We start from the raw sequence: 12,071 nt of genomic DNA, 5'->3' as shown, positions 1-12,071 counted from the left end.
GTAGAGCAGATCCATAAGGGACGCATTAGCAGACGTCAGGAATAAGACGGATCTCGACGATCACTTACTTCTAACAGGGCATTGGTATGATCCATCCTTCGCTTGCGGCATCTGGCTGCTGCCATTTTATTCCTCTCTCTGCGTATCTGTCGTCGTTCCTCCTCTTCGGGTGTCATCCCGATCGTTCTCGTCGGCCTTCTACCGCCCATGTTGCGTCTGGTCGGTTGCTGCGGCTGTTGCGTCTGTTGGCTGTCCACCAGGGTGGTGTTGGTAGCCACAGGGCCGGCTGACACGTTGGTGACGATGTGATGGGCCGACGTGTTCTGCGTTTGTGCCGGCGTCGGCTGCGAGGGCTCAACCAACGGGGGTACAAAGCCTGCTTCGCGACTGTGTGACGCTGACTCGCTGGTCAGCTCCAGGAACGTCTGTTCGATGCTGCGGAGCGTTGTCGGCGTCAATGTCGGCGTCGTTCTGGTCGGCACTCCGCTGTGCAAGCCGTCCAAAGAAACGAGCTGTAACAGAGAAACCGTTGTTTAATTCTACTGTAACCCTTCCGAGATCTATTATCTAGTTATTGGGAAAGGACAGTTAAGTATTTCTCAATATTGACTTTTGTGGAACAGTATAAGCTTGCAGAGGCTTTTCTTATCGGCATCCTTCAAAAAGTTAATAAGAAATAAAAGGCGAAGTCGATACGATTTTCATTGTCGTCAATATCGTCCACACCCAACACCTGCTGCGCAGTGACCATGTAAAAGATGGCTATAAATCGTAATATCGCCAGATGCGATAACACGGTAAACGTATCGAAAACGTTCCTCAGGTTAATGCGAACAGAAGGCGATACTGCGCCTTAGATCGTCGGCTTTATTACCCAAACAGATAAAAAAGTTTGTCGTATGTTGGTGAAGCAAGAGAACCATTCCAATAAACGCTTTCATACCAAGGAAAAAAAGACCGTTGCGCAACGGGCCACAAAAAGCCAGGAAAAAAGCGAAAGAAACACGATAGACAGGTATATACACCTTTGGCAAACGTTATCATTTCCTTTTGATATCGCGAACCGCTAATCCATCGGGAGATGTCCCGATAAAAATACCCGTGATCCAATAGACGATAAGCTATCACTGCGAACCAGATCGTCAGGGTTGTGTTTCAAGGTATGCGTGCATCTCTGTCGTCACTATCATCATCGCTAAAATTACGACCATTATCGCGACGTTCCCAATAATTATCCCTACCGATTTCCCTTCTTCGTAATCTTCGATAAGGTTTTCTGAAATTAGTGATGGGTTTAACCCTTGAGTGAGTAACTGTTTTTTGAGCAATTATCTTTGAGTAGGGAAAGCCTTTAAAGTTATGTTGCAATATTTATGGGTTTTTATGGGGAATCTGTGATGTGTAACTATGGAGTTATGGTAGCGAGGAACTACCCTTACGCCATTTTGTGCGGACATGTACAAATCTTGTAATTAATTTCCCGAATTAACATTCTTAATTTTGCAGATTGCAAAATGATTCAGATCCGCAAATTTCCCAAATTTTCAAACTCTCTGAAAAACCTGTTTACTTTGCCGCCATTTTTCCTAACACATACACAGATTGTGCGCCTCGCAAAGGGGTTAATTATGATATTAGAACAGCGAAGTAATCGAACGATCTCTCTCTGTTGAAGGAGCAACGTGTAAATTCCTGTGCAATGATGCTTGAACAGTGCTGGGAATCGTGTTCGATTTCTCGGACGTCTAATCTATCCGTGAATCGGCCTTCGTTAACTATCAGAACGTAATTTTAGAAATGATAGAGTCTATCGGTTGGTTCGTTGTCTCTTCGTTTAGGTGAACGAAGGACGTGCTTTTCTCCTTCCTGCGTCCTTTTGTGCTTTCTGGGAAACGTGTGTGCGATGTCGGTGCTATAATACGTCGCGAGTCCCTCTCTCGTCTGCCGATTGGTCGACGCGATAATGGTGAACGCGAGGTTGTCGCTACGTGAGCTGTGATTCGAGCCAAGTCATTAATATCGTCCGTAGCTGAACGCGTACACAACAACTTTTATTGTCGATGAAATCCATCGACGGCTGCACGACAGACAATTGTTTCCATCATCGACTGCTCTCTTCAGCTTGCGAAACACGTTAGATTGTTTCACTTTTAAATTTGTAACTGGATGATCATTCCTCACAGTGACGCTCTAAGTACAATTTAAAAGCATTCTCCATGTTAAAATAAACCTAGAAACTATCTGAGAATTGTCTAAAACATCATGAAGATCTTATGTGACATTAAATAGAAACAACAAGTAGAATGTGACATTATGTAGCAACAATTTTAGGTCCAATGACATCCTATTTTCCTAGATAGGATCTAGGACGAGTCCAAGAAATGTGGATGCACCCAAAACACAATCAAAAGATTACCCTAAGAGAATTCTAGAGTGAATATACAAAGTGAATGTACAAAGTGAATATACAAAGTGAATATATTCATTGAGTACACAATGAGTTTAAAATGAATCTAGGAAGTGTAAAGAAACAGGAAGAATCTAGTAAAGCCTCAAGATAAAACTTGAACATAATCTGTATATTCCTTTCACATTTTTTATCGACTCGTGTACATTGCACCCGTACACGTAATGTTTAATAATTAATGCGAATAAAAAAAAGCATTACTAACGCAACATACGGTTGATAACTGTTTTGCAAGGCACGAGTTCACTGATACTTATCAGAATGCGTTTTGCAGGTTGAGTATCCCGTGACCGTGACGTAACTCTTCCAATTTTGTGCGAAAATTTGCATTCCAATATATTTAGAAAACGAAACGACGACAATCACGAGATATTACTTTCGCGTGTGTCATCGCTAAAATTATTTAGCGTAAACAACGACTTTGGTATAATCATCCACCTACAAAATTCGCGGCCCGTCTATTTAATGTTGTTGTACGAAGGAATTTCAGGAATGTCCGGAGCGATAAACTTAGGCGTTACCAAATCGTTTTCGCGCGTCACTGATTTCTGGAATTTTGGGCCAACCCCTCCGCTTTCCCCAAAATTCCGGAATTTTGGTTCAGATACTTTCACCCGTCAATTTTTACGTATTTTCTTTTTGTGGAGGATTAGTTTCGGGAGTATTGGCAACGTTCGACAGACGCGCATGCGCGACAATCAATAACGTTTATTTGGAAACCTCCCTCGATTTGGCACGATTCGAAATTTATAATCGCGACCATTCCGTTATTGTAACCGTGATTAAGGACGCGATAAATTTAGAAACGAACATTCGTGCGAGGAGTTATCGGCTCGTATTTACTTGTTATTGGGCCGAAAACGCGCAGTCGATCGACAAAGGTGTGGTCATCGATATCCTTGCCGGAAAGAAAAATTTCGTTTATCTACGGAACAGGAAAATCGACGTAGTCGTGTTTGCGGTAAAGAGATTATCGACCCCTTTTCGTTATCTACCGCGAAAATTCGATCGCTTCTTAGAATTTCTCGTACGACACAATTTCGATAAAAATTGAATAGCGATAATAACGAAGCGAGTTGAAAATTGTAAAACGGTAGGTGTATCGAAGATTAATAAAAAGGAAATGCTGGTGCTATCAGTTTTTTCAACCGTCACGAGACCGCGATTAATACCACGGCACATTCGTTGACCGACGGGACGTTCACCTTGCTCGGCATCGTCACTTTGAATACGTCAGGCTATACGTGGTGTTAGTGAACGAACTCTGTACCATTTTGTCTGGCATATCTGTTCAGGTTCCGACATGTCAGTGCCTGTCCGACGGAACACATGCTTCGTAGACCAGACGAACCTTATACAGTAGTAAGCCACGTTTTAACATTAAGGGGCGCACAATTAGATAAATGAAAATAAGCTGATATTTGTGAATTTTTTTTTATAGGACACCTTTGTTTTGCATTTTCGAAATTGCAGGTATAATTTATTATAACTATTGCCTATTACAGAATATTTTCTGTTTTGAAAAATATTTCAAAATGCCGGAGTTATGACAGTTCTTTCTGGAAGTGTTTTGGTGCGTCTCGTGAATCGTGGGTTCTAGCTTTAGATATATTAAAGTTTGCAGACTATGTTTCGAAAACTGACATTCACAGTTAGATGAACCTCAGAAATGTGCAAAATATGTAAAATTAAGGTACATGTTTTGTTAAAGTAACATAACATTGCTTTTCATCAAGATAAAAAATGTGTGTATTAATTTATGGTTCGTCGTTTATTTATTTTTTAATTTAAAATTAAGTACACGTTATATGTAGGTTTAGTGTTAATACTTAACGAACATTACCTACATATTTCAGAACCTTTTCCTGTGATTTAACATTTAATCTCCAGATTCCAGATTTATTTCAAAAACAATAATTTTCTTTTTTCTGATTCGTTATAGTTAAGCAGTCGTTTTTCATTAGCATTTTGCAACAGTAAAATACATATATGCATCGTTTCTAGAAATAGCTGCGTATCCTACCCTGAATTCTTGCATCTCTCGCATCGTGCATCGTTCACCTAATCGCAATGCAAGGAATGCAGAACATTCGTACACGCCGTACGTGTTTTCTTTGCAAAATATAGAAAAAAAATCGAGTGATAAATCAGGGGTTTTAATTTCTTCAGCGGTGGGTAAATCGATCGATGAATCTGTGTACCGCTTTGAGGTATACGCCCCATGGGCGTTAGTCACGTATGATAAATGATATTAAACCGTATGCGTATATCATGATCCTTCATTGTGAAAATTGTATAAAAAGAAAACCAAACATAATCTGTTCGAATAATGGATCAGCGAAATACACTAGAAAATCTGAAGGAAAGGCGAGAAGCAGTGATGAGCTCTCATAGGATTTTTTCTTACTGCCAATGTGCGCATGCATAAGCAGCAGCTGCTGTAACGTCGCTCGCGCATGCGCAGACTCATAGAAAAAATCGCGAGGCAGTATCTAAAAGCGTAGAGAAAGTCTATAAAAAAACATCTTCCCATTTACATATCTATAATTCCAGCAGCTGTACACGCAGGTTTGAATGTTTTAAGGCCGGAGAATTCCAGCCTAAACAAAAATCGTTACGCCAGCGATAACGAAGGCTACAATATGATGTATTGAAGAATTACTGACACGCGTTTGTACGGCAGCATTTCAATTATCGACACAGGGTACCAGAGATCACGATTTTGAAATCAATCAAACTTCAGTCGCAAGGTCACGAGATCGTGGTACACGATGGAGAGAGAAACAAAGATAAAAAGGTTACACAGCGATCGTGGCGTCAAAAGTCGTATCACCCTGGCAACCAAGGCGGACGGGAAACGTTTCACGCAGATGCGCGATGGCGCCTTTTTTTCAATATTCGACGTTGGCATGCGTGCTCGTCTTCCGTTTTGCGATGCAGTCGTTCTCTTTCCTCTGTTCGTTGTACACGCGCGGCAACGGACACACGGAGAGATACATGTACGGATGCGCGCGCATACACGCGAAATCAACGCATATCCACCACACACACGCTCGCTGCTGCTATAAATAAATGCGTTTGCTGTTTAATCTACTCTGGGCCCGTGCGAGCGGACAAAGGGCGATATCGATAACCGAAAAATCATTATAAAACGGTCAGATTCCGATCTTGTGTTTTCTCGGAAAGCAAGAAGGTTTTGAAAGAGAAGATTAGAAAATGTCTGCAGTGAACTGAACTGGCGAACCGAATTTTTGCGCAACGCGCATGCGCGTAACACTATACCGCGAAAAATAGATTCCTCCTAAAAACAGAGTTCACCTCGACATCGAGGACGATAAAGATTATGATCGGACATCTTAACCTCAGTAGACACATTCTAAAAAATCTAGCCTTTCCATAAACAAGAAAAACCTAACCCATAAAGACCTTCCCAAAATCAAAAAGCAAGTGGAAGGCTACTCTTTAACCCTTGGATAAAAGAAAGTTATGTTGCAGTCAATATATCGTGGAATATTTTATACTCGCGTGCACTGACTCGTTAAAGTCTATATGTATAGTGTATAAATGATTTCACGCGCGTTCACAGTCCCGATCAGCGGAGGTTACTTTTTTCCTAGCGTTTCTCTAAAGGCAGGGTAGCGATATAGTTTCAGCGGTTTTTACGAGAACATAAAAATATTCGTGCCGTGGTTTCATACGCAACTCGTTTACGATCTGTTTGTTCCACCGAAGCGGGTGGAACCTCCAATGGTTGTTGCACAATGTTGCACAATTCTTGCTCGTCCGCATCGCAATAATGATCCCGCATACGTTAACAGGCTCAATAGCACGCGTTCACGCGTCGAATAAAGACTTTCTCCTTCAAGTTCATCCATCCGTCGCGCGCGACCGCGTGCGCCATATTGTTTTTTTGTTGTTTTCAGTCTCGCCTCTTGTTTGTATTCATCGTCGTCGGGATAGCGCGTGCTTCGAAAGAGACGGGAGAAAGGTGATAATTTTTCATCCTCACGCACGCGAGTTTTTTGTAAACCGCCTTCGAGACGTTGTTATCGATACTTGCCGATAGCATCGATAATACCGTCAAGATATTATTATTAATGGAACTTCAAACGAATACATTAGTGTCAGGTTAAGTTGTGAATAAGTTAGGGTAGGTTAGGTCTGAAGTTCAAGAATAAATAAGCTTGAATGACAAAATTACACGTTAGGTTGGGGTTAAACGAATTTGAATGATAAAATTACTCGGGTTAAATTAGATTTGAAGAAATAGACGATAAAATTACCGTCAGGTTAGGTTACATATGAACTTCAAACAAGAGTAAATTGAATAAGATTGTACTTCGGTTCACGCATATCTGAACCATATCGATATACCGATCGATAGCAACTTTTAACTCCACACATCGAGTGAATGAAACACTTAATTCGAAGGCCTGCCAAGTGGCATGTTTATTTTAGACAGTCGCTTTCGTGCCCCATTCGGGATCCATTATTCTGTTTTCCCCAAATAAGAGGCTACTTTTCTGAAGGAAACAATGTGCATATATAACCGAACCGTCTTCGAGCGAGGCTGACAATTCAATAACAATACACGTCATCGATTCAATTAGGTATCTCCGAAGATCCGAGTGATCTATATTTAAATCTACCACTTTCACATCGAGACGAGACTCGGTGTATCAAAAAAATTTCTCTAGTTCCTTGCTACCAATAGCGACATCTTTAGTTGCATCGCGAAAGTTTTTAAAGACATTTTTTGTCACATAATCTCCGGGGACATAACGTTAGGATTTATTTGTTGAAACAAAGAAATATGGCGCGTCTATCTATCACTTTCAAAATAAATCACCCAGCTGTTTCAACAAGCCTTACCTAATGACAGCCCATTTAGTCGTAAACAAAGACAGAATATATTTATTAACGAGTCCTAGAAATTGTGTGCGGTCATGACAGCACCATCGAAGGTCCTCACCCTGATAGATATCGTAACAGTATCGATATATAAACTATCATATGGCACAATACAGTAGTTACCACAGTTCAAAATTTCAGGACTTTGACTCAGACAATTCTTAGGTATGAAAGGGGTAACGACGTCTCGAAAAAGCATTGAAATACACGAAAACAGTAGCACATGTTACCTGCTGATAAAGCAGTTCCTGCGCGAGGATATTAGCAATGTCGACTGGATCCATGGCGGTGGCTGCCATAGCTCGTTATATTTCGTTCAGTAATTCGTTTCGTCGTTGAAAATAAAAAGTGGCTTAGGAAGGGATGCGGGAAAGACGGGAAAAGCAAGGAAAGGTTAAGTAGGGAAATCGAGGGTTTTACAGGAAAAAAGTAATTTCAGTCGATCGTTCGTTCGTGAGAGATCGTTCGGACGTCGGTGTGCGCTCCCCTTCCCCTATCTCTTTCTCTCCTCTCTCGATTCTCTTCCCTCGTGCACGCTCTTCTTCTCACTTTTCGAAGAGTTCGTCGTCACCACTGCGTCCTCCACCGACGCCTCTCTTACACTGAGCTTCTTCGATGCCGCTCTGTTCTTCGTGGCCATACGCGACGAGGAAACCTAATCTAAAAATAACCTTCGAATTTCGAGTATGTGCGCTTGACAGAGAGAGAAAGAGTCAGGGGAGAAAAAGTGGGAGCGATTTCCGCGCCCTCGTCCAATTTGCAACATGGCACCTTCATATTTTTCGCCATTTTTATCATTCGTTAAATGCCACCCAAAACGCTACGTTGTAACTCGCGTCGCGAGACTTTTCATGTAAATCAGCATTAGTGCGGTCTAATCTGACACGATCGAAAAGGAAATAATGTGCACTCGCTGCAGACTACGAGGAAATCCCACTTGCCTTTGATTTCTCAAGATTAATTACGTAAACTCTTTTAATATTTAAAATCTGAAATCTAAGATTTGAAATCTTCGATAGAAATTTCCAAATTGGAATGTTAATAGGAAAATTTAGTTTATAGAAAAATCTTTATTCTCACAGTAAACGATCACGTATTAGATTTGACCGGAAAAGATTGTGCGTTGTAAAGGTATTAGAAGCGTGTTGGGTTTATGACTTAAACGCGTGGCCGAACTTTATGGGTCGATAAGAAAGGGGTTGTCTTTACGACTTTCTCCATTGTTCCCGCTCGGCAAGAGCGACATTCTTTTGGAATCGCGTAACGGTTCGAAGTTTCCAACTTAACGGCTGATATATTTCTGACGGTCATCCGAAGATTTAATGCGCCAACATTTTTACTAGGCGAAAATACAAAGCGGACGCAGGCTCCTCTACTACCGAAGTCCTAGCCTCGTGCAGACCGACACTATCACCCTATGTATATTTATTAAATAATAAAATTTAAATTATTTAAAAAATAGTAAAATAATTTTATTATTAAGAATTTTACAAAATTATTTATTTATTATGCTTAATTATTTTAAACATAATAAATTTTATTTTAAATATTTATTATGTTTAATTATTTTAAAAATTATGAAATAATTTTAATCATTTTAAATTATTTTAATTTATGTACATTTATTGTATATGCATGATTATTATGTACATAAATTATTTTAATTTATATATAATACATTTCTAGTACCTATAAAATTATAAGTTTTGAATAATATTTTCCCTGGGTCGAAGCTCAACATGCTCATAAAACATAATTATTTGCAGAAAATTGCAATAAATTTTTTACGCTGAAGAGAGGATAAAGAGCGGGAAGAAAATATATTCTAACCTCAAACGAGTTTATTCGCAGCCAGTGGTTTTTCCCGGCGCGTTGAAATTCCCAATTGCGCGTCCGACTGGAAGATCTTAATTAACTCGAGTTCTAAGTTTAAACACCTGTGGAGCGTCGTCGGTTTCTCCCGCGAAGATTCGTCGCTTTGGAAAGCGGCCAAGAACCAATCGCGAGAACTCGACCGTAGTCTTTCGATCCTATTTCGGATCATCGAACTAATCGATCGGTCGCGGGCAATCGCGACGATAAGATTTCCCGGAATAACGTTGCTGAAGACTAGGCACGAACGACAATGCTGCTTCGTTTATCGCTCGGAACATTTCCAGGATGTGGCTTCCTTCGCGTATCGCGACATTAAGATGCGTATACGGTACCACTTCGCCTGTTTCCTTTCCCGCTGGAAATATTCTTCACTCACGCGGTTCAGACATTATCGACTTAGGGTCGGTGTTAAGGGGAGCAAAAGGAGAAGTTTTGTAATTTCTTAAGATTCTAAAGGTATTGCCCTCCTTAGAACGATTACACCCTTATCATAACGTTATATCCAGGGTACCATAAATTACCGCTCGTGGACGATAAACTTGAACCGCCATACAGCCTAACCTACGACACTGTATGTACAGTTACCCTAATTTTGAATATTTGTGATAGTAGACAACGTTAACAATGTTAAAATGTAATAAGTAAATAAGTATGTAGATAAAAATGTAAATTGAAGCCTTTCACGAGTATCTCCGAAATGAAGACTTTTCGAGGAGAAAACTGAGAATGTTGTCCCTAATAACATATTTCAAGGCCATTAAAATAGGCATGTTTCTACATAATAACGAGTTGTATCTTCCTGTTTTGTCAGAGTTAATTAAAGGCTAAAATGTTCGCGATCCGCGCAACGAAAACAACGAGGAAGTAACGATAATTGAACGACGTAATTCAACGAAAAACCTGTTCCTTTTTACGTCAATCGGAAACAAACCGACGGCAGTTAGTCGCTAAACATGAGATGGACATTCAAAACCAGCTTATCTCCGCGGACTTGATACGAAAACATATGGCAGCCAGATTACAATAAACAGCGCACGGTGTTTTAGCAACCGGCGATGGTTGTGCGCGGAATTCTCAAACATCAAACACAGTAGGCGTACCATCGTTATTAGGTTACCTGTAAATAATGATCCACGTCCGACGAGAAACGAACCCACCTATCAGACTCTTTGAAAAGTATATCGACAGAGAAAAATGAGGAACAGATATCTGATACCGTTTTGTTGAGTAGATTGAAGACGTAACAGGATACTTGTTAGAGGCTGATGAAATTTTTAGCACGGTTCTGATTAATTTATGACTCTAATTCGAGTACACTTCTTGAGATAAATAAGTGAAGTTGAACTCTTCGTACAGTGGACGTCATTGGAAAATTTTAATTCGGTATTTTTCCTTTGATTCGTTTAAAACTTAAGTTCCAAGTGTCCTAAAACTTATAAGTAATGTAACTACTAATAAGACAAATATGATTATAATATTTGTGCAGACAGCAATGAAAAGCAATACGTTGATCAATTAAATTAAATTGACAGCGAAAACAATTAGGTAGAAGCTTTTAGCTGCACGATTTAATGAAAATGTTGGGGTCTCTTGCAGAGTATCACTAACGAGCCCCGATGAACCTTATCAAGGTAGATAAAACGATAGCACGTTGGCAATCAAAATAGAAATAAACATTTCCTCGAAACTCGCGGAGGTCTCTTGGTATAAGCTCTTCCTCCACCTCCTCCCATTATCCATATTAATCTAACTGTGCCAACCCTCTCCGTATATCTCGGCGTCTCCCTTCCACCTACGCATCAATTTTGAATTCCAGGAACTGCTGGCATATTTCACGACCCCGATAAGGACGTAGAGGGCGTTCGATTAACGAGTAACTAGCGCAGATTCGACAAACGCGTACCAATAACGCGATGAACACGCGGTATCGCGTTAACGACGAACGTATTTGCATGCATTACGAACTGTCAGTAGGTAAAACCAATTACGAGTCGAATTAAGCGTGGAACAACGAAGAAGAAACTATTTGCGTGTAACACGATCGCTACACATCGATTAATCAGGAATTCATTTGCATCGACTATTACACCGACAATATCGATTCCCAACCGGATAATTTCGGTTTACGTAATAAAATGAAGATTGACCGTAAAACCGGTACAAGGTAAACGTCGATATATCGCTGGAATCCGTTCTAAATTCTACGCCGTTCTTTTTTCCACTCGGATGCTGCCAGCCAACCATTTTCATCGGTTTAATTATGCGACAAGGATTCGAGGATTTCGACAAAGCGGTCTCGCGCGCACCGCCTGTGCGCACACGTACGGCGCATGCGCGCGGCTGACCAGAAATTTGAAAACAAAAGGAAAGAAACATGCAGCGAGCAATTTTTCCACGAAAACCTTTTCGTCGGGCATTGAAATGTCAGGCCAAGATCACTGGAGCGATCAACTCGGTCCGTGGGCGACTCAAGGACACTCTGTTCCCGACAAACAAACTGCGACGATCCTTTAACGATTAACAATGCTTTGGTCGTTACTTTCCGCGGTTCATTAAACACCTTCCGACAAAGAAGTTTCCTCGTCACTTATGAAGCAAGGTGTCATGTACTGTAATATTTGGAAAACGATAACGAAATTAAATTATATGTTATTATAAGCCGATGGTTAATCCCGTTCCAATGTATCAAACGGTTTCGCGTAACAAGCTTTTATTGTCGTGTTTTCCCCGCGGCTGCGCACGCACGTTTTTTCCTCGTTCTACACCGCCGCTGTATGCCGATTGCTATTACGAGGAAAATAATAATGCAATTACGTCG

At 40.7% G+C, this 12,071-nt stretch overlaps 1 protein-coding gene across 3 annotated transcripts in view; it reads right to left on the bottom strand.

Annotated features, from left to right (window-relative positions):
* Window positions 1-12,071, bottom strand: part of LOC105663103 (transcription factor kayak) — a 29,341-nt gene that overhangs the window by 1,975 nt on the left and 15,295 nt on the right. The window contains exons 1-2 of one of the 3 annotated variants that reach the window (XM_012290254.2): window positions 7,609-7,990; window positions 69-512 (exon numbers count right to left, since the gene is read on the bottom strand). In XM_012290254.2, the coding sequence (XP_012145644.1) occupies window positions 69-512; window positions 7,609-7,677 (513 nt within the window). In that variant the 5' untranslated portion in view covers window positions 7,678-7,990. Of the gene's footprint in view, window positions 1-68; window positions 513-6,170; window positions 6,391-7,608; window positions 7,991-12,071 lie in introns of those variants that run through there. The other 2 variants (XM_012290251.2, XM_012290249.2) reach the window with 2 other exon arrangements.

The sequence above is a fragment of the Megachile rotundata genome, chromosome 10 (genome assembly GCF_050947335.1).
Source record: "Megachile rotundata isolate GNS110a chromosome 10, iyMegRotu1, whole genome shotgun sequence".
NCBI classification, from domain to species: domain Eukaryota; kingdom Metazoa; phylum Arthropoda; class Insecta; order Hymenoptera; family Megachilidae; genus Megachile; species Megachile rotundata.
The sequence above is the reverse complement of the archived record's forward strand: the minus strand, read 5'-3'. Positions and strand labels throughout refer to the sequence as shown.